At 37.8% G+C, this 24,448-nt stretch overlaps 1 protein-coding gene across 2 annotated transcripts in view; it reads left to right on the forward strand.

Annotated features, from left to right (window-relative positions):
• The window catches only part of NEBL (nebulette), a 510,414-nt gene that overhangs the window by 460,753 nt on the left and 25,213 nt on the right, over positions 1–24,448 (forward strand). The window contains exons 22-29 of one of the 2 annotated variants that reach the window (XM_004380542.2): positions 505–597; positions 3,392–3,484; positions 5,058–5,150; positions 7,184–7,276; positions 7,757–7,861; positions 8,845–9,016; positions 11,840–11,932; positions 13,165–13,314. In XM_004380542.2, the coding sequence (XP_004380599.1) occupies positions 505–597; positions 3,392–3,484; positions 5,058–5,150; positions 7,184–7,276; positions 7,757–7,861; positions 8,845–9,016; positions 11,840–11,932; positions 13,165–13,314 (892 nt within the window). The remainder of the gene's footprint in view (positions 1–504; positions 598–3,391; positions 3,485–5,057; positions 5,151–7,183; positions 7,277–7,756; positions 7,862–8,844; positions 9,017–11,839; positions 11,933–13,164; positions 13,315–24,448) is intronic. The other variant, XM_023735056.1, reaches the window with a different exon arrangement.

Consider the following 24,448-nt stretch of genomic DNA (forward strand, 5'->3'; position numbering starts at 1 on the left):
GCTGTGGACAGTTAGTCCTTTGGACTAATCTTTTCCTTGTATCCTGTTCTCTTCATTCTCCCTTGCTCCTGAAGGGATGAGACCAGTGGAGTATCTTAGACGGCCGCTCTCAGGCAATACACAGCAAATTTTAAGTAACATATTAATACATAGAAACTGATTTTTGGATAGAAAATAATAAATCATTATATTATTTAAGATAGTTTCCAGGGTGTCTTTTGCATCAACCACGTGATACAATTTATTTTCATAAGCAAATTTTGTTTATTTTAGTTAAAAAACTCCTGTAGTGATGGGTAGGTGAATAGATACGAGTTTCTTTGTACTTTAGGATGAAGGAATCCTGGAAGCATCAGATAAAATAAAAGCTCGTGTTCCTATTGAAGGAAAATTAATGTTGGAATTAAAAATTCAATTGTGTAATAGTTATAAATGAAGAATCTTAATTAGCTATTAAGCCTTGTGCATAATAAAACTGACATTATATTCTTATAAATTATGCAGGTGAAATACAAAGAAGAGATTAAACATGCAACAGCCATTTCGGATCCTCCAGAGCTAAAGAGAGTTAAAGAAAACCAGAAAAACATCAGCAAAGTGCGATCATATTACTTTAAGTATTTTCTTATTTTATTTTACTGGTTGACAAATATAATGAGGGAATGATATCTTTATAGGTAAAATCCCATCACAGTGAATACAATTACAAGAGAGTCATTCTTTAAAGGGAGTGATAACATTTCACACACTTTTATGTCCTCCATTACACCTAGCCTGAAGCCTCATATGCACTGATTTACTTAATGAACATTTTACTGAATGCTTACTCTGTCCTAGTTCTTGGAATTCAAAGATGAGTGAGATACACCCTACAGTTAGAGGCTGTGGGTATCTCAGTGCTTCTAGGAGAAACACATAGTAATAAATAACTATTATACGTTGTTTTAAGTGCTATAACAATAATTAATATCTATTGAGTGTTTACTGTGCTTTTTAAGTACATTGCATGCAATATCTCATTTAATAATAAGTAAGAACACCTACCCTAAAGTGCTGTGGAAATGCAGAGAAGGACGACAGTGTCAGTGGGAGAGAGGAAAGAGAAAGAGTAACATCTGAGTTAGAGCTTGAAGAGTTACTCAGGTTTATGGTAGATTAGATGAAGAAGGGCACTCCTGAGAGCAGACCGAATGTATTCAGGATCTAAGGCCTTTCAAGAAAGGGGAGTTTAGTGTGATGAGTGTTGTTGTTGTTGTTAGTTGTTGTTGAGTCGGTTCCAACTCATGGTGGCCCCATGTGTGCAGAGTAGAACTGCTCCACAGGGTTTCCAAGGCTTTCAGAAGCAGATCAGCAGGCCTGTCTTCTGAGGCATCTCTGGGTGGGTTTGAACTGCCAACCTTTCGGCTAGTAGTCGAGTGTTTGGTGAAAAGTGGCAGGAGATGATGATAGGAGCTAGTTGTGATACATGTTATAAGGAGGCAGTCTGGACGCAAATATACCAGTAATCATGAAGGTGGTGCAGGACGGGGCAATGTTTTGTTCTGTTATACTTAAGATCGCCATGAGTCATAACTGACTTGATGGCAACTAACAAAAACAACAAGAACAACAAGGACCGTACAGGACAAAGTAGAACTGCCCCATAGGGTTTCCAAGGAGCTACTGGTGGATTTGAACTGCTGGCCTTTTGGTTAGCAGCTGTAGCTGTTAACCACTACACCACCAGGGCTCCATGGAGTCCCACAGTATCCCCCAAAGTGGTTCTTATACCTTTATGGTATTCAAGATGTTAGATTAAGTGATTAAATTGCTTTCAGGTGTGCCTTTTTTTAAAAGAAGAGTTACTGGTTTTCAGGTTATGGGAAAAACATAAGAATCCTTTAAAATAACTTTCTTTGAAAATAATAGTGAATTAATTTAATGAAAAAATACTACTATGAGTAACAGCACTGGGTATGACATATAGAAAGTGGTATGCAAATAGCAGAAATTTGGGAAACACTGAAGTAATGGGCAAGAACATGGACCTTGACGGCTAACTGTTGATTTGATTCCAGCTCCAGATCCTACTTTCTGTGTATCTTTGGTCAACCACAAACTACTCCAAGCTTCAGTTACCTCATCTATAGAACAGAGATTAGAGTATTAAATGAGATATTGTATACAAAGCACTCAGCATGTTTATGAATGGATGAAGGCAAAACATGAAGTGTCTACGTATTAAATTTAAGTCCACAAACTTACATCCACTAGACATTGGCTACAATAGTTTTTTACATCAGTAATGCTGTTCAACAGCTCTTTCTTCTCTCATCTCTATCAAGAGTTATCTTTTTTGTACCTTGGCATCAATAGAGATTGCATTGAAACCTTCCTCACTTTAACTCTGTCATTCCAGTCTCACAAGAATCTGTCTAAACTCTCAAACTACATACCACAACACAAAGTCACACACCAAGGAAAGAGGTCACACCGGAATATGCCCTGGCCCTTTTCCATTTATTTTCCAGGTTTAGCAAAGTTCACACCCGTATTCACTGCTGTGAGTGTGTATCTCAAGTCCATTTTATCTGCAGGCCCCATAGGCCTTGTGATTTCTTGCAAAAAAAAAAAAAAAAAAAAAAAACCCTAATGCTAAATTTAAGCTCCCTGTGGAGTTTCTTATAATGGGGATTTTAACCTCTAGCACTACTTTTACCTGCCAAAAATTCACTCCACTGACATGCCATTCTGCTTCTCTGTGTTAAATGTTCATTTATTTCCTGGGGTATTATGGATTTGCTGTGAAAGCACACCACAAATGATAGAGTTCCATCTACCCAGCTAAGAATGAACACCTCTCTGCAGTAGGTCAGGAATATTTCCATAATGCTGGATCACAAGGTAGGGCTTCCAGTGTTGCAACTTTGTAGAGGAGGGAACTTTGAGGTTCAGGGTTTCTTTGTATAGTGACCATCTGTACCTAAGGTGCAGGCATTAGATTTGTGTGACCCTCTTTTACAATAATAAGAGAGTGTGGAATTATTATTTTTAAATATAAAATAGTAAATTTGACGAATGTTGCTTTAGTGCTATGAAGAAATGAATTCACAGAAGGGAGAATTTATTACTGATTAGATCAAACCAAGGGGGGCCACCAATAAATAATACAATTGGAAGACTATCAACTAAAGGTGTCATTTAAAACATCTGGAAAAGAAAAAGCTTAGAAGCTGGGCACATTAAGATGATGCAGTATATTAGCAAAATATATTTTTTAAGTATGTAAGCCTAATGAAAATTTTATATAATGAATGCTCTGTAGCCAGGTGATATTTCTTTCAATTTGTTCTGGTGAATTGTACACATTTATTTCTCTTAGCCCCAAACTCTCTTGTACCTTGTCTCCTAGCTTCAGTATAAAGAGCAGCACTACAAGGCAACTCCAGTAAGTATGACACCAGAAATAGAGAGGGTGCGGAAGAACCAGGAGCAGCTGAGCACGGCAAGTTGTTTCTGTTTTCCCTTGTACTATCAGACATTGTGTGTATTTATTCTTAAAAATGCTCTCTCAAAAGCTTTAAACCCTCTGTATGTTTGGATACTCCATTTCATGTTCACATATCAGAAGACATGAACTGTGGCCCTTTCACGTGAACCTGGGAATTTGGGACTGTGTTGCTATAATTAGTCATGTTTTTTTAGTCAGAAAATCTTCTTAAACATCCTCCCTGTGCCAGGCATTGTTCTGGGCACTGGTACACAGAGATGGATATGACACAATTCCTGCCTTCAGGGACCTCATAGTTTAATTGGTGAATCTGTGCAGGTACATCCAGGGAAGGCTCTGAGGATTAGTGGGTCTTTTGTCAATCTGACAAGAGACTTGTCCAATCAAAGAAAAATTTGTATGTTGGACTAGGACAAGAGAAGAGCTGGTATGACTTGAGTCATACCAGACACAGTGTCAGGGCAGGGAACTTTATAAATAAAATGGAAAGCATTATTCAGTTCTCCTATAATATATTGCTACTAAAAGCAATAACCGTTAACAATTATGAGGCACCTACACTGTGTGCAAGGAGTCCCTGAGTGGGCAGACAGTTAATGTGCTTGCCTATTACCAAGAGGTTGAAAGTTCGAGTCTATCCAGAGGTACTTTGGTGATCTACTTCTGAAAAATCAGCCATTGAAAACCCTATGGAGCACAGTTCTACTGTGACACATACGGGGTCACCATGAGTCAGAATTGGTTATATTGTGTGCTAGATCTTGGGGTAAATGCTTTATGTGAACCCATGAGTCAGCGTTGTTCATTTCTCAGCTTTGTAGATGTGGAAAATAAGACTTAGGGAGGTCATGGGACATGCCTAGGGACCACGGCTGGTAAGAGTAGAGCCGGGATTTGAACCTAGCCCTCCTGAAATCCAGGAATCCTTTGCAAAAGTGCCTTCAGATAGTTATTTCTTCTGTTTTGTGACCCTTTTATGGAACTTTTATCAATATAAACAATAACCTCTTCTTCTAAATCTAGTAATTTTGAAAGACTTCACAATTTAAGAGCGAGGTTTCTCAGGTGGAGGAGAAATTCAGGCTCAATATTGTTTTGTCCTCATAATATCTCTGGAAGGTGGTAGGAATTGGGAATCTTTAGCTTCTTTTGAAAGGTGGAAGCTCCAGGATCAGAAAGAGAATAAATGACCTTCTGAGGAGGCCACAATGACTTCACGATTGTTCTCTTTAATGACTTCACTCTGGAGTTTCTTTTATAATTTGCTTCCTTGTATTTCCATTACTTTTATTTGAGGACTTTGCAGTTGGTTTTTATATTGAACACTAAAGTATTTATTGAAAACTCATTTTTAAGAAGCACAACCAACGCTTTGTGGTTGCTGAGTTGAATGAGTTAGAATCAGCTGTAGATACTTTGGAACAGTGTGCCCACCTTCAGGAGGTTGATCCATACCTACTGTGAAACAAATGTGTCAAAGATATGGTTAATTTTGAGGTTCATCCTTTGTGATACGTAGGTGGGATTCATTCTACTCTCTATTAAAATTCTTATTTATCCTCCGTAGGTAAAATACAAAGGAGAGATTAAACAGGCAACTGCCATTTCTGACCCACCAGAGCTGAAGAGAGTTAAAGAAAACCAGAAGAATATCAGCAATGTGTGATCTTCTCAGTAACTTTTTTCTTATGATATCAAATATATTGTCAACATGAATTTACAACATTTTCATAACTTTGTGTTGATATTCTGCTGTCAGTTAACTAACAGTTTATTTGAAAGGCTCGGGATCTTAGGTATTGTGCATATAGTCAGGCGTTCCCCACTTTAGAGTTTCCACTTGAATGCACGTATGATTTCTTTCTAGAAGTTATTGTGTATCCCTCTTCAAGGAGCCCTGGTGGTGCAGTGGTTAAGAGCTTGGCTGCTAACCAGAAGGTCGGCAGTTCAAATTCACCAGCCGCTCCTTGGAAACCCTATGGGGCAGTTCTACTCTCTCCTATAGGGTGGCTGTGAGTCGCAGTCAACCTGATGGCAGCGGGTTTGGTTTGTTTTTTTGTTGTCTTCATGGGTGTAGTTGCTGTGGTTCCCCAAAGGGAGGCAGCAGTGGCATCTGGCATCTTGGCCTTGCAAATAAGCTTTTCCAGTCTCTTTCTACCTATATGTGTTCTTGTTCTCTAGCCTCTCCCCACCCCACCTCCGTAATCCCAGCTATTATTGCTATATTTTTGGATGATGTCCAAGGATAAATTACAAAGTGTGCATGACTGAGTAAATCATAAGGGACAAGCCCATTTTAGGAGTACTTGATAAGGGACTGGCAGTTTTTACTTAGCCACCAACTCCTGGCCTGCTCTAACTTCCCTCTGTTTATGTAATCCATGGATGTAGTTCACTGTGAGAATCGTTTTCGAAGTCATTAGCATATAGATTGGCTTCTTCGGAAGAGGAAATTTGGAAATCTTTTAAGTTGAAAGAAATCTTTTATTGGTCAGACCTTTAAAGTCATTTGACCAGATTATGAAGCAAAAGCAGTTTATTGTTTGGTGCTTTTCCTAACAACTATATTTTGGAGACGTAGATGCTCATCTTTTCCCGATATATTTAGCGTCACACTTGACATGACTCTTTTATGCATAAAAAAGGACATGGTGATTGCAGAGAAGGAATCAGGTATTGGGAAGCATGCTGGCCTTTTTTTGCATGTCTGTGATAACCTATTTAAATGCATCTTTAACAAATTTCTGCCATATTTAATTACCAAGAAACCACTATAGAACTGTAACATTCTATATGAGCAGGAGTACCTCTAAGTAATATCCAGGAAGAAATTTCCTATCAAAATTCTTTCTAAGTATGGCCGTTTGTGATTTAATGCTTATTATAGCTTTATTAGGAATCCCTGGGTGGCACAAATCGTTAAGCACTCGGCTACTTACTGAAAGATTGGTGGTTGGAATCTACCCAGAGGATGCCTCGATAGGAAGGCTTGGCAGTCTACTTCCAAAAATTCATAGCCATTGAAAAACCTATGTGCATTTCTATTCTAAAACACATGGGGTAGCCATGAGTCAGAATTGACTCAATGGCAACTGGAAAATAAATAGCTTTATTGATAGTGTATTCATATATTTTAGTACATTCACAGTAATTTGGATACATACACATTTCTATTGAATAAATTTACATAGGTTGATTCTTTTCTTTAAATTTTTTTTTATTGTACTTTAGATGAACGTTTGCAGAAGAAATAGTTTCTCATTAAACAGTCAGTACACATATTGTTTTATGACATTGGTTAACAACCCCACGACATGTCAACCCTGACCCTTCTCACTCTTTTTTTTTTGGTGAAAATATACATAGCCAAAGATACACCATTTCAAAAATTTCTACATGTACAATTCAGTGACATTGATTACATTCTTCCAGTTGTGCTGCTATTCTCACGGTCCTTTTCTAAATTATTCCATCACCATTATCTTCAACTCACTGGCCCCTAGGCTTCCCATCCCTAGGTTGATTTTTAAGATGCAAACATTCTTAAGTATGACTAGAGCTCAGATAGTATCTCCCTCCTCCCCTCACCCCCTGTTTACCTTCCTTGGTTAACCCTTTAAAACAAATACTATGAGACTCTTATTTTGTTGAATTGATACATAGTGCTCTATCTTTTGTTCTCTAAAATGATAGGTTTATTATAAAGGTCAGCTGGGCAGAGCCACTGCTTTAAGTATAACTCCTGAAATGGAAAGAGTAAAGAAGAATCAAGAAAATATTAGCTCGGCAAGTGGTTTTATCTATCTTTTTTTTTTTTTTTTTTAAGCTTTAGAAGCCTAAGAATAAAAGCTGAAAATTTTGGACTATCAAAAATGTTGTGTCCTTTATTATTTTATTGTAGAACAAGGAGTCTCTGAGTGGTGCAGGTGGTTAATGTGCTTGGTTATAAACTGAAAGATTGGAGGTTAGGGGTCCAACCAGGTGTGCTTCGGAAGTAAGGCCTCCTGATCTACTTCCAAAAAAATCAGTCATTGAAAACTCTCTGACACACGTGAAGTCACCCTGAGTCAGAAGTGACTTGATGGCAACTGATTTTTTTAATTCTAGAGCAAAATCTAATTTACCAAACAAGTTAGCCAGGAAATAATTTAAAGTGTGTTGCATATGTTCCATAACACCCCCCCAACCAGTAATCTTGAAAAAGTTGTGTAATGTTTTATATTATAATTGTCTTGTTATAAATATGTTCTCCTATTTACTTTGCAGGTAAAATATACCCAGGACCATAAACAGATGAAAGGTAGACCAAGTCTGCTTTTAGATACACCTGGTCTGAGGCATGTTAGAGAAGCACAAAACCATATTTCAATGGTAGGGTACAACCAGATCATTCTTCTCATGACTAAAACATACTAAGAAACAGCACGACCAGTGTTCCACAGCATTAGCTCACTATTAATCTGGATGACTAACAAAGCGTGGAGATGCGATGGGCCAGTCCTTTTGGTGGGACTCTCTGATCACACTGAAACGTATGAAAGTATTGAGTCTAATAAAATCATTTTTCTCACTGATTTTTTTGTGTGTGTTTTTATTTCTAACATGACTACTATGAATGCATTTTGTGAAAGACATTTGCCTGGACTTCTTCCCAGTTAATTTTAAGATGGAGTTTGGTGTGTTTGCATGTTGCAAAGAATATGCAAAATGTATTTTTAATAGCTTTATTGAGATATGATTTTCCTGCCGTAAAGTTCATCTATGTGAAATATATAATTCATTGGTTTCTAGTATACTTATAGAGTTGAGCAACCATCACCCTAAGCCAATTTCAGAACATGAAAAATATATATTTTGGAGTATATTTAATTGATTATATGTGACTCTCAATATAATTTTTAAGTAACACTTTTCTTGAAATAATTGTAGTTTATCATTTTATTGCATATTAAAAGTTAAGAGATAGGAAATTGATTTAAAATTAATGTATTATATTTTTGGAAGTAACTGGGATTAAAAAATTGTACCTTTTAAAACTTCTGACTGATGTACAGGTTTATACATATTTAAAAGAGACTCTTAGAAACTGTAAAAAATTACCATAATGATTAAGAATGTTGTGAAAATACCAGCATTTGATTTCTGATGCAAGGAAGGAAGCTGAAGTTTCTGACATTATGTTTGGAATAATTGGAAACGATGTATATAATCTCCATGCAGCTAGTGGAATGCCACCTTTCACTTCTGAATGTGAAATATTATGGAGTTGGGCGACTGTCTCCCTAATCCTATTTCAGAACATGAAAACAATTAGGAAATTTCAGTTTGAGTTAATACTGTTCTTCCTTTTCCAGGTAAAGTATCATGAAGATTTTGAAAAGACAAAAGGAAGGGGCTTTACTCCTGTTGTGGATGACCCTGTGACTGAGCGAGTGCGAAAGAACACCCAGGTTGTCAGTGATGCTGCCTACAAGGGCGTCCACCCTCACATCGTGGAGATGGATAGGAGACCTGGCATTATCGTTGGTAAGCTGACCATCCTCGTGGCACCTATGCATCATCAGGAAGGTTATGCTTGCCCTTGCTTTAGAATTAGCATCCTTATTCATTTGACTCCTCATCAATGCTTGACAAGATGCCTCATTTAAAATAGACCACAGTTACTGTGCTGTTGTTTGTAATAGATTGAATGGGATTCATAGCATTCAGCAGGCATCGTTGCAAATCCTTTCTATTATTGTACATTCTCTGTCTTTCATAGTTTCCTGGTCTCATGGACGTTCTCACTTGTTAAACAAACGAGCCAGCCTACATATCAGACACGGGTGCTAACAATGGTTGAACGATTATTTTGTTTTCCTTTAGCTCCTGTACTTGATCAGTGTGCTTGTACTGCAGAAATTGTGTGCATGAGTAACAGAAATAACCATGTTATGTTTAGTTCCTTTTACCGCAAATAGACTTGCCAGCGGGATTCTGCTGATACTCCGCAATATGAGTAGCTTATATTTTCTTGAGTATTATTTCTGGACTGAAATAATTGAGAGCTGTTTGAACATCCCATAACTTAGAGAGCAGCCTTCCATTCCTGCTATCTCTAAGTTCCTTATAGTCAGTTGTTGGAAATCTTAGGAGGATAGTGTTGAATGGTGGCCGGGCTATCAGCAAGGATCATAATGAATGTTAAAAGAAGCTTAAGGTAGGGCTAGAAAGGAAAGTTATTGATTTTTCAATATATAATCAATAATTCATACTTCCAAATGACTGTTGTCTTCCTCAGAGCAGTTAACCACTAAAATTTTGTAGCTAGTTCAGTTAAAGAATATTTTTGGTAACTGTGGTATATACCTCTCAATTATCTCAATGCTAGCTTATGTTCATCTTCAAAGATAAGAACTTCATTTTTGGACACAGTGAGAGGTCATTTAGAGGTGAGTTGAGTGAGGAGAGTATGGGTTTGACAGGGTAATATCTTAGTACAAAATAAGTGTACTTACGTCAGTGCACTAAGTTACTTGAGTGATTCCTTAAGTTACTTGAGTGATTCCTAAAGTGACTCCAAAAGTATTCCAACGAGGGATTCCAAACATATTTGTAGGCAATTGGTAGCTTTGCTAATCTTCCCAAGGTGATTTGTTTAAAAGGATCACATTAAGTTAGATGGATGAATTGTGACGTTTTCACTGAAAGTAACACAAACTTAGAGTTTCATTGCTTTGCCTTGTGAGTGATAGCATAGGGGGTCCCACTAGGGTGGAACTGCTAAAGTCTGCACAGCTTACCCCAGGCTCGTACTCTAAACTAGGCAGCAGGAGTGACAGTGAGATCCTGGCTAAGCACCGTGAGATTGTCTAGATTTTGGGCTTCAGAATTCAGTGCTTACAATCTTTTGAGATAGATTAAATATATATATATATATAAGATGTATAATAAATTATTCACTTACTAGGAAATCCTAAAGTCGGATTATTTCTTCTTATTGGGGGAAAGTGTTTTCCACTGAGGACTTGCCTATGAAACAACAAAATGTAGTACATTCAACAAACATTAAACCCTCCAGTGAGCCAGGTCCTGTACCAGGCATGGAAATGCAGGTTTAGAGATTTTTATGAGTAATTCAGACTAAGCCAATTTGTACTGTATATACTTTTTTTGGAGGCTCTGCCATTTATTAGTTGTGAGCCCTGGTGGCATAGTGATTAAGAAACTTGGCTGCTGACCAAAAGGTTGGCAGTTCAAATCCACCAGCCACTCCCTGGAAACCCTATGGGGCAGTTCTACTCTGTCCTGTAGGGTCACTATGAGTCAGAATCTACTCAATGGGAATGGTTTTTTTTTTTTTTAACTTTGGCCAAGTTACTTAATAATCATTGTGTGCCTCTGTTTCATCTCTGCAATAGGGATAATAATAGTGCCTATTTTTAATATATTATGAAGTTTAAATGAGTTATGTTATAACTTCAAACAACGCCTGGTATGCGGTAAGCTCTTTATACTATTAATTATAAACAGACAAACAAATGTCTAGTTTCAGTTTACTAATTTATTGGTTTTACTCCTGCTCAGTTTCTGCCACATTCTATCATTAGGTTCTTATTTTCCAGTTGTTGGAACACCATCACACCAATCATTTTAGGATCTGATAACCATTAGTTGGAGACACTAGTAAACTCAGCAGCTGTTAGATTTGGATTTTGCCTCCAACTACAATAGGAGAAGAATAAACTGGTTTGCACAGTCTGATCATTGACGATAGCAGTGAACTAACCTGTGCTCCATTGAGTGCCCAGTACCTTGCTCATAGCGCTCTTCCAATAAGTGTATCTTATATGGATTACTTGCACTCACAGATGTATTACACTCAGAATGGAAACTGGGTTTGCCCCTTGCCTACATTTCAAACATTTGTTTCTGTTATAGGACAGAAGTTTTGTTTTGTTTTCTCAGACAGAAACTCCTCAGTCATTCTATGACTTACTCAAACGCTCTTAATCATGTATTTTAGTCAGACATTTACCCGTCTCAGTGAGTGGAGAATAAGAGTGATTTGGGACACAGAGTCGCCCCAAGTGCCCGTGTGCTGTGTGGTGGGGTCACAGGTATTCCAGAAAGGCTGTAAAAGGTCAGTAAACCAGGCAGCTGAAATTTAATTATGAAGTTTTCTTAACAAATACTTGTGAAAGTGAACATCCTTTTTAGTTCTCCTCTGAAGTCTGCAAAACAGGGCTTGCTTATTATATGTTTGCGTTTTACGTACATCCCTTTCTAGACTTTTGCTTGACTCTCTTTGGTGCTGACCTTCTTAAAAAATTTGTTCTTGATTTGTTGATTTCTTTCTTTTGGTAAAAGACCTCAAAGTTTGGCGCACAGATCCTGGCTCTGTCTTCGACCTTGATCCCCTGGAAGATAATATTCAGTCTAGAAGTCTGCATATGCTCTCTGGTATTCCTTACATTTTGAATTTCTCCCATCTACATGGTTTTGTCCTGAAAGGGAAGCTACTGTGGACTGTAGAAGTTTATGGTGCCAGCTGCATAACAGAAATTTTAAACTTGAGAAACTGAGAAACCAAAAAGTGTTATGCTACTTCAAAGTGCCATTAATCATTTATGAAAATAAAATGCCCAAAGGGACTTTTTAATATATTCTAGATTAGTTTGTCCTAGATTAATTTATAAAGGTGTCTAGAGCTTACTCATAACTGCTTTTTATTAGTGAATATGATTTTATAGAGTTTCTGGGTTTACAAATGCAGTTATTTTGATTGTACAAAGTTGCTGAGACATAAAAGAGATTGTTTCATGAAATGCACTGCTACATTTTCAAGGTAGATTTAAAGAATTACATATAGATTAGTAGAGAGGCTTTCTGTATAGCATCATGAATGTCTTTAAATAGACTTTCAAGTATTCTAAATATTTATCAATGAGTTTTATATAATGTAAAAGAAATAGTTTAAATAGGAAGTTTATTTGACTTTCCATTTAGACTGAATGTTTATAATTAAAGGCAAAAAACGAATGGCTTGGATATTTAAGTATAATGATAGCATGATTTGACGTTTCAGACTTGCAGACCAGGTTTAGCAAACTAAAGCTTTGACAGTTGTGTAATTATTTTAAGCAATCTAACTAGATACATCATTTCATTCAGGTGTTGCTCCACCCCTGATTTCTACTCTAGATTTAATTGTTGACATTAATCAAATTGAAAGCCCAAGGCAAAGTAAGGATGCTAATTCTTTTCTAGTCAATTTGATCCACATACTCAGCCAAACTGCCTCATTTAGTTTTCTAAAAATAAAGCAACAAATGCTGTATACCTGGTGATATTATACTTTAAAGCAATTATTTATAAACCAGACTTTTGTTTGATAGAAATTTATTAGTTTGCCAGTGTTTTCTTAGTTCTTAGGAAAAATTGTCAATTGCCTGTTCCTCATTCTCCTTTAAAATCTATATTAAAAAATGAGTATGAGTGATCTTTAAGCCATTTATGTAGCTGATACAATTTAGCTGAAGTTTGGGAGTAGGTGACTAGAATCTGAAAATAGCTGAGGTTTTGGGTGATCCTAATAAGGGATTGTTTTTCTTCGCCATTAAGCCTTTAAATAATTTTTCTTTCTGTTCCTCAGTCGTTTTATTACAAATATGAATATTTTCCCTCTGATCTAGAAAAGGCAAGTCACTATAGGCGACACCGGTCTCGCTCTTATTCCGGCAGTACTTTTGGTGCAGGTCTGGGAGATGACAAGTCGGAAATATCCGAGATCTACCCTAGCTTTTCATGCTGCAGTGAGGTAACAAGACCGTCTGATGAAGGAGGTATCAAACGTTAACCAGTTTCTAAGAAAATTGATTGATTTTCACATGTGACACAGGAATGTCTCTAACACATTCTTCACCTTTGCATCAACATTTGGTTTGGATGTATTTGAATATTTTAAATTAAGTTTAAAAACTTACGAGTCTTCGTTTTTTAAATTACTAATTTGTATTTGTGCATGCTTTTATCGCAGTCTTACTTTACTACTATTACTGCAAATAGATGTTTAATAACAAAGGGCCTTGAGGTTTGCTTCATGAGTGGGTTTCACGAGAGTTGTATGAAATGGATATACACAGCTGTAGTGAACACTTGGGTACTGTGTGTAGTTTATATCTGATTTCTATTAAGGTAAATCAGTCTTACCATAATATTTGTGGTAGATAAGAGGTTGATATGAATTTGTGTGTGTTTAAATATTAATATACATTTGGAGCCAGAGTTAGCTCTTGCCAAAAGTAAATGGAGTCTAATACTTGGGATATATTTTTTTTTAATGGAAAATACTGTTGATTGTTAACAATCTTCTCTATATTTTATATATCTACCCTTCTCCTCCTCTTCCTCCTGTTTTCTGCATCCAGGATGGTGGATTAGGTCAAGAACTTTTGGAGAAATTTTTTCAAATGTTAGACTAATCCTGCTGATAAAGCTGTTACTAACTGCTAAGGCCTGAGGTGTTTCTCCATCCACCGCAGTTACATTTTAATGCAGCAGGGAGGGAAGAGAGAGGCCTGAAGCACGGAAGAACAAAAGGAATACTGAATTTTCTTTTCAACAGCAAAAGTCATATTGCTGAAATTCCTAAGGCAGGAAATTCTGAGGTTGAAGAGTTAACACCTCAAATAAAAAAAAAAGTAATATGATTGAGGATATGAGTGAACCTGTGAAAGCTTGTGTGATTGTTTATTTTTCATTCATTAAAATGAAACACTAATGAGAATATAATCAATTACATTTTATACATCTTAAATTATAAATTCCGACTGGCCTTAGCTTGGCAGAAAGCTTATGAAATTCTTGTAAACTAATTTTGCTTGATTGCAGATAAAATACACAGGAGGAGACCACCCCCCCACCTCCCACCCCGGCTGTGTCTTAGTCTCTAACAAAGAGTTCAGTGACCTCATTTTTTTTTTTTTAATTCAAGGTTATTGATTTCTCCCTTTAGTGGCCGCGTTGATTCTAGAGGTACAGAATAATGTTGATGTTTGATGAGTTAAATAAAACCCATAGCAAATACAAGGACATTTGATCAACTGTATTTACCTTCACTCAGTTCAGGGTACTGGAGTTGACTCTCTCAACTCCACCTGCTCCCTCCCAAATGCAGTGTACTATAGAAACTTTGCTCCAGCAATGACCCTTTTACTTCACATCAATGCCACATTCATTCACTTATTCACCAAATGTCTATTGAGTGCTCTTTGTGTACTAGGCATGAGCTTGGGTCTGGACAATGTAGACAGCAGCAAGCGAAAGAGACACTTGTCCTCTGTAAGGGGCTTAGAGTCTGGTGGAGACGCTGGCATTAAACATACTTGCACAAGTAATATATAATTATGAACAAAGTAAGTGCTATGTGGACAGAGAATGGGAGCTACAAGATGTGTAAGTGGGGAATTGCATCCGGTATTGATGACAGGGAAGGCTTCCCCAAGGAAGAGACTTTTCAAGCTGAGATGTGAATACTAAATGGAAACTAACTAGGCCAAGGGGACTTTGGAGAAAAATGTTCCTAATAGAAGAGAGACACTGGAATGGTATGTCATTGAGACGTTTAAATGGAAGTATCAAATAGGCAGAGTTCAGGGGAGAAGGCTGTGCTGGAGATAAGTTGGAAGTCATCAGCATGTTGATGATAAGGTCTTGGATGATATGTGTAGAGGAGGACAATGGTGCACTCCCTTTGCACCAGCAAACAAGGTCCAGGTTCACTTTTCTCAGATTCCATTCTCTCCTCCAAGGCTGCGTTATAAAAACGCACTTCTGGTAGTTTATCCCGTTTCTCTTCTCAGGCCACAGCTCCTTCTGTTTTCTAGTTATTTCTAGCAAGAGGACCCTATACTGTGCCAAACTGAATGAGAAAATGTCTCCAATGAGATGGCATATATAATATCTTTGCATTGATACTAGAATTTGAGTAACACTGATTAAGAAGGAATGATTATATTTTTTAAAATGGAGGAACTTCAGATTCCACAGAAGATGGCAGGGAGAGATTTTTGGCAGAAAAGGATGTCTTAATGTCTCAAATAATGCCTTATAAGAAAAAGCTGACTCTTTGGGGCATTTATTAACCTCTTTCACTCACAGTCACTGCTACTTGTCAAGGTGCTCTGTCTTTAGTGACATTTGTTATTTAAAAAAACAGATACTGAGGTATGAAGCAAAAATGGTTAAAGATGTACCAAGAAGTTTTGTAACACAATCAGTGGTATGCCGAAAAGATATCTGATGTTAATTTGAGAAGATTTTAAGATACATGGGAATGTGCTCCTCATTTCATTTATTTTAAGTGAAACAGAGCACATTCTACCAATGGTCACCTTATGTCTATATTCAAATAATTAGTGACATGTCAAACCTAGTATATTTAACACCACCCCCGACTCCCACTCCCCACCTCCCGAGAAAAAATCGTGCTCCTTTCCCAGGCTTCCCATCTCACTAAGTATGACTGCAGCTTTCCAGTTCCTGACATCAAAACCTTTGGAGTCACCCTCGACTCTTGTCTTTTTACTCACACCCCACGTCGAAGCTCTACCATGAAAAATATATCCAGAATCAGACTGCTCTTCCCCATCTCCACTGCTACCTCCCTCCCATCAGATGCTGCCATCTCTCACTTGCATTATCACAGTAGCCTCCAGACTCATTTCCTGCTTCTGCCCTTGCCATCCTGCCCCATCTTGACCCCCCACCCCCACTTCTCTGCCCTGACCTGTTCTCTACCTGGCAGATGAATAATTCTTTTAAATATAAGCTAGGTCATGTAGCTCTGCTGCTCACCATGCCCTTCTGGATATAACCCAGATCCTCACCATCACCTGCAAGGTCTTCATTCCACCTGGGCTCTGGCTTCCTCTCTGAACTCATTTCCTACCACTCTCAGTACACTCATCCACTCCCACCATACTGGCCAAACTATCCAAGAAAACTCCCACCTCAGAGCCTTTGCACATACTGTTGTACCTGCCTGGAAACCGTCCCCCCTGACCCATATTTGCTTCCCTAGTCTCCCCTCTTTCTTCAGGTTTCTGCTCGGATCTTGCTTTATCAGAGAGACCCCATCTAACTACCAGAGATGAAATAGCACCCCCTCCCCCTGTACTGCCTGTCCCTTTACCCTTCTTCTTTTTTTCTTTCATAATGCTTGACACCATCTGAGATATTATGTTATGTACAGGTGGTTCCTAGCTTACCATGGGATTCCACTCCAATGACTCCACTGTAAGTCGGTTCTGATGTAAGTTGGATACATTTTATTTTTATTTTTCATTATTATTGGCCTTTGTTAGCAGTGTCTTTATAAATCTGATCTGTGAACATCTGAGAATAATAACATTGACAAATTACACACTGCAACATCATATGCAGTACATATTACTAACGATAAGATGCACCAAAAAAAAAAAAAAGAGAAACCAGATGGTCGTCAGTTTCGTTCTTAGTAACTCCAATGTGTCAAGTCCAGGACAGCTGTTCTCGTTTATTTCCTTGTCTTCTCTGCCTCCGTAGAATATAAGCTCTATGAGAGCAGAGATATTGGTTATTTTATTTACTGCTGTATCTGTAGCTCTTAGAATAAGCACTCAGCAAATATTTGGTGAATGAATAAAATGGCCAAATTAATATTTCAAAAACTAGAACCATATATGTAAATATATGTAAGTGTACATATTTTTGGCCCTGGTGGCACAGTGGTTAAGAGCTATGGCTGCTGACCAAGAGGTCAGCAGTTCATATCCACCATCCGCTCCTTGGAAACCCTGTGGGGCAGTTCTACTCTGTCCTATAGGGTCACTCACTATGAGTCAGAATCAACCTGACGGCAATGGGTTTGGTTGTTTTTGTTTTGTTTTTTTATACATATTCTTTTAAAATAAAAATTTCTGTTGTGGAAGACTTGCAAGGAAACAATTATATGTTTGTTTTGATATGTTTCAATGACATTAAAGCGTAGCTGAAGAAACAACCTGAAGTGGAAACATTTCCAGTGGATTTTTTTTCTGGTGGGGATGGGAAAGAGTGGGATGCATGACTTCTTGGTTGCTTTGAAATTTAGGAGCCCCTTTGAAATGTGTGTGTCTGTGCTGGGTTCTGGTGAGGAGGTGTTGATTGACTCCATAGAAAGAGAAACCTTTTATGATGATGACAGCTGTTTGATGAAACTCTTTAGTCTCTTTAGCAGTAACAGTCAATCATATGTATTTGCTTAAATACCATTCTAGAAATTGAAAAGAATTTTATAACAATACTTGTTAGCGGTGAGATGAAGAAAAAAAAGGTTCCTAAGTATTTAGGAATGCTGTTTTTCTTTCAGATTTTGTAGATTCCTTTAAATTTAGATTAGGTTTTCCTTTGGTAAGATTTGTTATGCTACAGGAAGATAACCTGTAGTATTTGGTTGTCTTTCCACCGTAAAGGTGGTGTGTGTGGCAGCACAGTAATACTGTGAGCAGAACACTGCAGGGAGCCCTACACCCTCACTATATGGAGGGGCTCCCAGGGAGATAGGAGCCCTCGTGGCACAGTGGTTAAAGTGCTCCACTGCTAACTAAAATATCGGTGGTTCGAAACCACCAGCCGCTCCACAGGAAAAAGATGTGGCAGTCTGCTTCCGTAAAGATTTACAGTCTTGGAAAACCTACGGGGCGGTTCTACTCTGCCCTATAGGGTTGCTATGAGTCGGACTCAACTCGACAACAATGGGTTTTTGCTCAGAGAGGTCACCTAACCTTATAGGCTCAGATTTCTCACTTGGAACAAGAAGGGTAAAGAACAAGAAGCTTTCTAAGATATTTTATATTTCCTAGGCTAAATGCCATACATTAATACAAACTCTTTCTCTTGCTTCCCCTTCTGTGTATGAGAAAGCATTTGTGTTCTGAAGGTCATCTTTTTTACTTCATGAATTAAATGACTGTGCAGTTGTGGGAGTCACAAGTTTTGGGTCCTTCTTACAAGTTAGAGGACATTCTGATTGTTAAGACCAAGGGTTAAACTATCAGGTCATTCCCTTGAGGCAAAAGTATAATATTTTCATCATTCACATGTGGTTTTCATGAGCATTAACATATTAGGCTTCTCCTTTAAGTTTTTAGTATTGTTTTAGTTATGTGTGTCTCATGACATTTTCCCATTTTGCTTTGATTACTGCATATTTTCATTGTCTTACGTGATTATTTTGGGCTTTCTTTACTTTTCAGTCTACTTTCTCTGATGTATTAGATTACCAAAAGGTTTTCATTTTACATCTCTACTGTGATATTTTGATTCAATAAAGGAGGCTTTTATTTAAACGTCATCCAATTTTCTTTTGATTTTCGGATAGAATCATTTGAAATTATCTTTATTGCCTTTAGGTACTAAATTAGGTTAACTTATTTTTATTTGACCTACGGTTCCTTTCATGGAAATAATCCTGATGGTTTTTGCTTATTTTGCTGTGATGTTTCCTTTGATCTTTATGTTTGTCTTTTCCTTAACTTGTCTGCAGCATGCCTTTGCCTTCTGGCACTACTTTGTGTTTTATGTTTGTTTGTTTTGTTTTTTACCCTTAACTTACAGTTTTCTGTTATTACTAGTGTTGGCAGCCTCACCCAGTGTTTACACTTCTCAGTTTGAACTTACGTTCAGTTTGGCCTCAGATATTTTCTGTGTTTCTGTTTTCCTCTGGAGCAGAAAAGGGCATGGGAGTGTGATGGGGAATGAAAAGCAGATGCACTCTTCAGAATGGACATTTTCAGTTTTCCAACCTTGTGAACTTGCCATTGTGCTGTGCAAGAACCTTAGTGAGATGGCCCAGTTCTGCCTGAACTGGCTGAAATCAAATTTCTGAATCCTGCGATAGTTGAACCAACCCCAGTCAGGCTGTGCTTATAGTACTCCATCCATTGTAATATGTCCTCAGAGGAGTTCATGTTGTAAGAGATGCTTTAGTTCATTCCGGAACTCTTGATACATTGTTTGTAGTGCCAAGAGTGCAGTGTACCAATTAGGTAGCCAAATGCCCTGGTGTTTTACAGGAATCCTTAACTCCATCTGCTCATTTACCAAACATTTATTTAGCACCTCCCATGTGTGTGACATGCTGGGAACACAAAAATAAAAGATATAGTTATTGTCTTCCAAGAATTCACATTCCGATTGGTGAGTCAGATGAATAAACTCATTGTGCTCAGGAAGGCATTATGATGGAATAATGCACAGGGTTAGAATTAACCAGGTAGAGGAAAGGGAAAGGAGTGTTTTAGGCAGAAAAGTAGCATATGCGAGAATATAGCACATTTGGGAACTTGGTGTAGTTTGCACATCTTGAGCTGAGGGGCTTTGGTTGTCTAGAAGGTGGGTTGAAGGAGACAACCAGAACCAGAGTGTGGGCAGTGCTGAGCCACAGTCTCTTCAGAGACAGAGATCAAGTGAATATAATTCCATGACACTTTCCTTGGGCATTATCCTGCAGAAGAGCTTTAGAGGTTATTTAGAGGACCAGCTTCCTAGACTGATAGGTAAATTGGATCTCTGCCTTGGAGATGTAATCCACTCTGGGAGCTTGTCTGAGCACCCAGTCTGCACTGGATGACTTAGATCCTACAAAGGGAATTGACTCATTGGGTCTTGAAAAACCAGGATTAGCAGTCCTCTCAAAGGGTGAATGAGGACACGGTGTAGAGACAGCATTGTGGATTTTTATTTCAAATGTCACAGCCTCTCTTATTGTTGACATTTGTCATTTGTGTAGAGGAGCAGAAACACCAAAAGCAAAGCAACTTCCTATTCTAAGGACTCCCAGATTCCAGACAGAATACACAACTGCTGGATGTTTAATAGGCATCTCAAACCTTACGTGTTTAAAACCAAAATTTTATTTCTTATCTTCCCCCCAGAAACCAAACAAACCCATTCTAGACTTCGTGTTCACAGTCTCAGATGATGACGTGATCATTTCACCCTAATACTCAGGCAGAAACCTCAGAATCATTCTTATACTTCATATCTACTCTATGAGGACATTAGCTGAGTCAGGCTTTGTCATAAACATAGGTTACAATGCTAATTCACAGTGATACTTCTAAGATAACTGCTTTCAAAATATATGTAATAAGTATCATTATTATACTGGAATCCTGAAATCAAATTAAACACTAATAGATTTAATACTATTACCAAGTTTTAGTAATTTAACAGACATTTCCCAATTCCCTACCCCATATTGCCTAATATCTCCCCCACCCCCACATATTAATGATCTGCCAATTTTTCAGATGTTCTGTTTCTTGATCTTTATCTTGCACCAATATAGCTGACTGTGTATACTGAACTTGTTTGTCTAATTGTCAAGCTGGCACCAGATCCTATCTAGATGTCCTTATAATTGTGTACCTTTGATCACAATAAGCTGTTGCTGACTTCCCTACCTGTGACTCTTTATCCTGCCTGTTCCTCCAGCCCCCGCCACTCACCTTGAATTTGAGCTTGGACTCTGTGAGACCCAGGCAATCATTTACATTCATTCTTACACATTTCCCTATCTTCAAATAATGTCAGGGACACACTGAGTCGGTTTTATGTATGTCTGTTTGGTGAAAAAATAGACCTGCTCATTCAGAAATGTAATCAATACTGAGGTGTGTCTATATATGATATTTAGTGTGGTTCATCACTCAGGGTAACTAGTGTGAAACTATATCTGGAAACTCCTCGTGGATTGATAATATTCCCTAAGAGTCAGTATTTGAATTGATTAGTGTACAAAAAAAACCAAATGCACAGTCCAATTTTAAGTCTTCAATAAATTAATTTATACAACAATTGATTTATGCAACATTGGCAGTAGCACACACCAAGGAAAATTGGCATTTGCTGTGAATTGACTTTTTAGTCATGCCATAATAATGTCAAAAAGCTAGTCTCAGTGATACAGTTTACATAAATGGAAACCCCATCCCTGTTTGCCTGGCATTCTTAAGTTCTTCATTGCTTTCATTTTATCAAAGAACTGTCCAAAATGATGTAGTTCTTGTTATGAAACTCCATACATTCCTTTATGTTTTTTTTTGTTTTGTTTTGGGAGATAGCATGTGTGTGCACACACAGATATATACCATATGGATTTTGTGCCATTAGAATACCATTAAAGACTCTGTAATTTGGGGCGGAAATTATTTCCATTTCCCTGCTTATATTTGTGGTTTTGATTATAGTTATAGTTTGGGAAGTTTACCCTGATTAGGTAGCTAAAAATGAGAAACAAATATAGGAAAGAAATATGCAAGCTGAAATCCAAATCTAAATGTAAGAGTAAATTGGCTATTGTCTTAGGCTGGTTTTTCTAGAGAAGCAAAACCAGTAAAACTTATAAATAGATATATAGAGAGATTTATATCAAGGAAATGGCTCATGCAGCTGTAGAGGCTGGAACGTCCCAAGTCCGTGGGTCAGGCTGGAGGCTCCTCCTGATTCATGTGGCTGCGGGGACTGGGGAACCCAAGATCAACAGGCCAGAAAGCAGAGCTCTTGCTCACAGGCTGAGAAGATCAACGAATCCCAAGAGCGGCAGGCAAAACCGCAGATAAGCTACTAGCTCAAGTCCCAAGAACTGGAGGTCAGATGAACAGGAGCCAGCTGCAGGATCCAGAGTGAGCAGTAGCCCACAAGCCTTGCCAGAAAGTCCACTTATATTCGATGCAGGCCACATGCCCAAGGAAACTCCTTTTCAACTGAGTAGCTACTCACAGTAGATTGCATCATGGAGGTGATCACATTATATCACATCTCATCATGGAAGTGATCACAACATCATAGACTGCCAAACTGCTGAGAAGCGTGGCCCAGCCAAGTTGAGCTACAACCTTAACCATCACAGCTATATTATTCTGAAACAAGATAGCAGAAATTTTAAAATCTAAAGCTCTCTAGTTCTATTTAAACCATATTATGTCTTACTTAGTTCTGTCAGAGAACATTCAAAGACTTATTTTTTTCTACAGAAAAAAACTACTGTTTTGCTGGGCTTGTGAGACTAATCAAGTTTTACTGGCAGGTAATTTAAAATATAACTAAAGTTGTATTCTTCATTTTGGAACTGAAGAGTCCTCAAAACAATATCTTAAAAGTTTTTACTTGAGACAACTAAGCCAAGTATCTGAGCAAAGGGTCAGATGTAATGTGTATGTGTAGTTCTAAAAAGTACATAATTGTGTGTGTGTGTATTTGCTTTTTCAATTAACAAGTGATAAGGAATCTTTAAATATTCAATTTATATTTTATTTAAGCAGTGTTATAAATCATATTATTTAAATTTAGGGAAGAAAATAGTTAAATAATCTCCTGAGTTTAATTACATTTTCAACTAAGTTCTTAGAATGTCCATTCTTAGAATGGCAGTGTACTGAATTGGGGGAGTAGCAGCTTTTAGGCGGTGCTTTACAGAATGGTTTTGAAGATTGTTGGATGCCATCATTACGAGAGTCCTCATTGCTCAGTGGGAAAGTGGCTGAACTCACTTTAGGAGAGGTGATGTTGAACATAGAATTAAAATTATTCATGTAGGATAAGGTGACTGAACGTTCATTGCCCTGCATAAAGTAAGGTGTTGTTAGCAATGGGAAAGGAAGAAGAAACAAATATTACACACACACACATGCACATGCATGCACACACACACTTACACATTCCTGAGACTTGTCAGTTACCAAGATGACTCTGAAAAGAAATCTAAAAACCATTGCTCAGAAGTGATGCTATTTTATGTGATTTGAGTTTGCTTTCCCAAAAATGAACTGTTCTCACTATACTTTCTTTCAGAGATATTCTAGCACCCCTCCTGAACCACATACACATAAACTTTGTTCCCCAAAGTTTACCTCAAAAAGTCGATGACAAATAGAGAAACCTCTGAGGATTACAAACCTGACTTGCACATCTCTCCAGGCATTCAAACTAACTGATTTTCTTTGGCTCTCACTTCTGTCTGCCCTGACAGCAGGAATGGTGGACTACCTACTCTTTATACTTCAGACCAGATCCTCATTACTCCTAGAAGCTTCTCTGCTCTCCAGAACATAGTGCTCTTTCACTGTTCTGAATTCAAATAATTGAAAAATTAATCTTATACCATCGTATCATTTCTTCTATTGTCATTTTGGTTTAGTATGCTTAAGAGTTTGGATCTGGAGTCACACTGTTGGCATTTAAATCCTGCCCCCTACCTACCTGTGATATGATTGACCATGTTACTTAATCTTGTTAACCTTCAGATTTTCCATCTGTAAAACGGGGATTATTGTGAGGATTATACCAACCTAGAGCATGTGACTTGCTAAGAGGGCCTAACACATTGTAAATAGGGAAGCTGGCCACCCCAATTTGCCCAAGACTTAAGGGGGTTCCTGGAAAGCAGAATTTCCAGTGCTAAAAACTGGGAAAGTCTTTAGGAAACCAGGATGAGTTGGTCCCCCTGGTTGTAAGCATTTGGTTTATATTATCTAACTTTTATTGTATGCATATCTTGTATTCCTTTGGAGGCAGAATCTATGTTACATCTTCCCGCATTAAATTTCACAGGATACACCTAGATGATTCACTACTTTCATGTATATTGCATTTTCCTTAAAATTTACAGTATTTTACAGTAATAAAATTTATGTAAGACTAAAAAATTAAAACAAAGATAATGTGATAGTCTAGAAGGATAAAATTGTTAGAAATCTGGCATTGGTATGAGAGTTAAGTTTTGGTTTTGCAAAGATGTTTTTGGCTCCACAGGGCTCCTTTTCCTCTCAGATGGTGACCAGGTCCTCCTGTCAGCCCTCGGGAAGTGGAAGCTGACTTCCATTATTCGGATCCCTCTTGGTGCCTTGTGGTGCTTGTCTTAGCAGGAGTGTTGCATGTTAGCCTTCCAGTTAT

Source organism: Trichechus manatus, unplaced genomic scaffold, assembly GCF_000243295.1.
Source record: "Trichechus manatus latirostris isolate Lorelei unplaced genomic scaffold, TriManLat1.0 scaffold00075, whole genome shotgun sequence".
Lineage (NCBI taxonomy): Eukaryota > Metazoa > Chordata > Mammalia > Sirenia > Trichechidae > Trichechus > Trichechus manatus.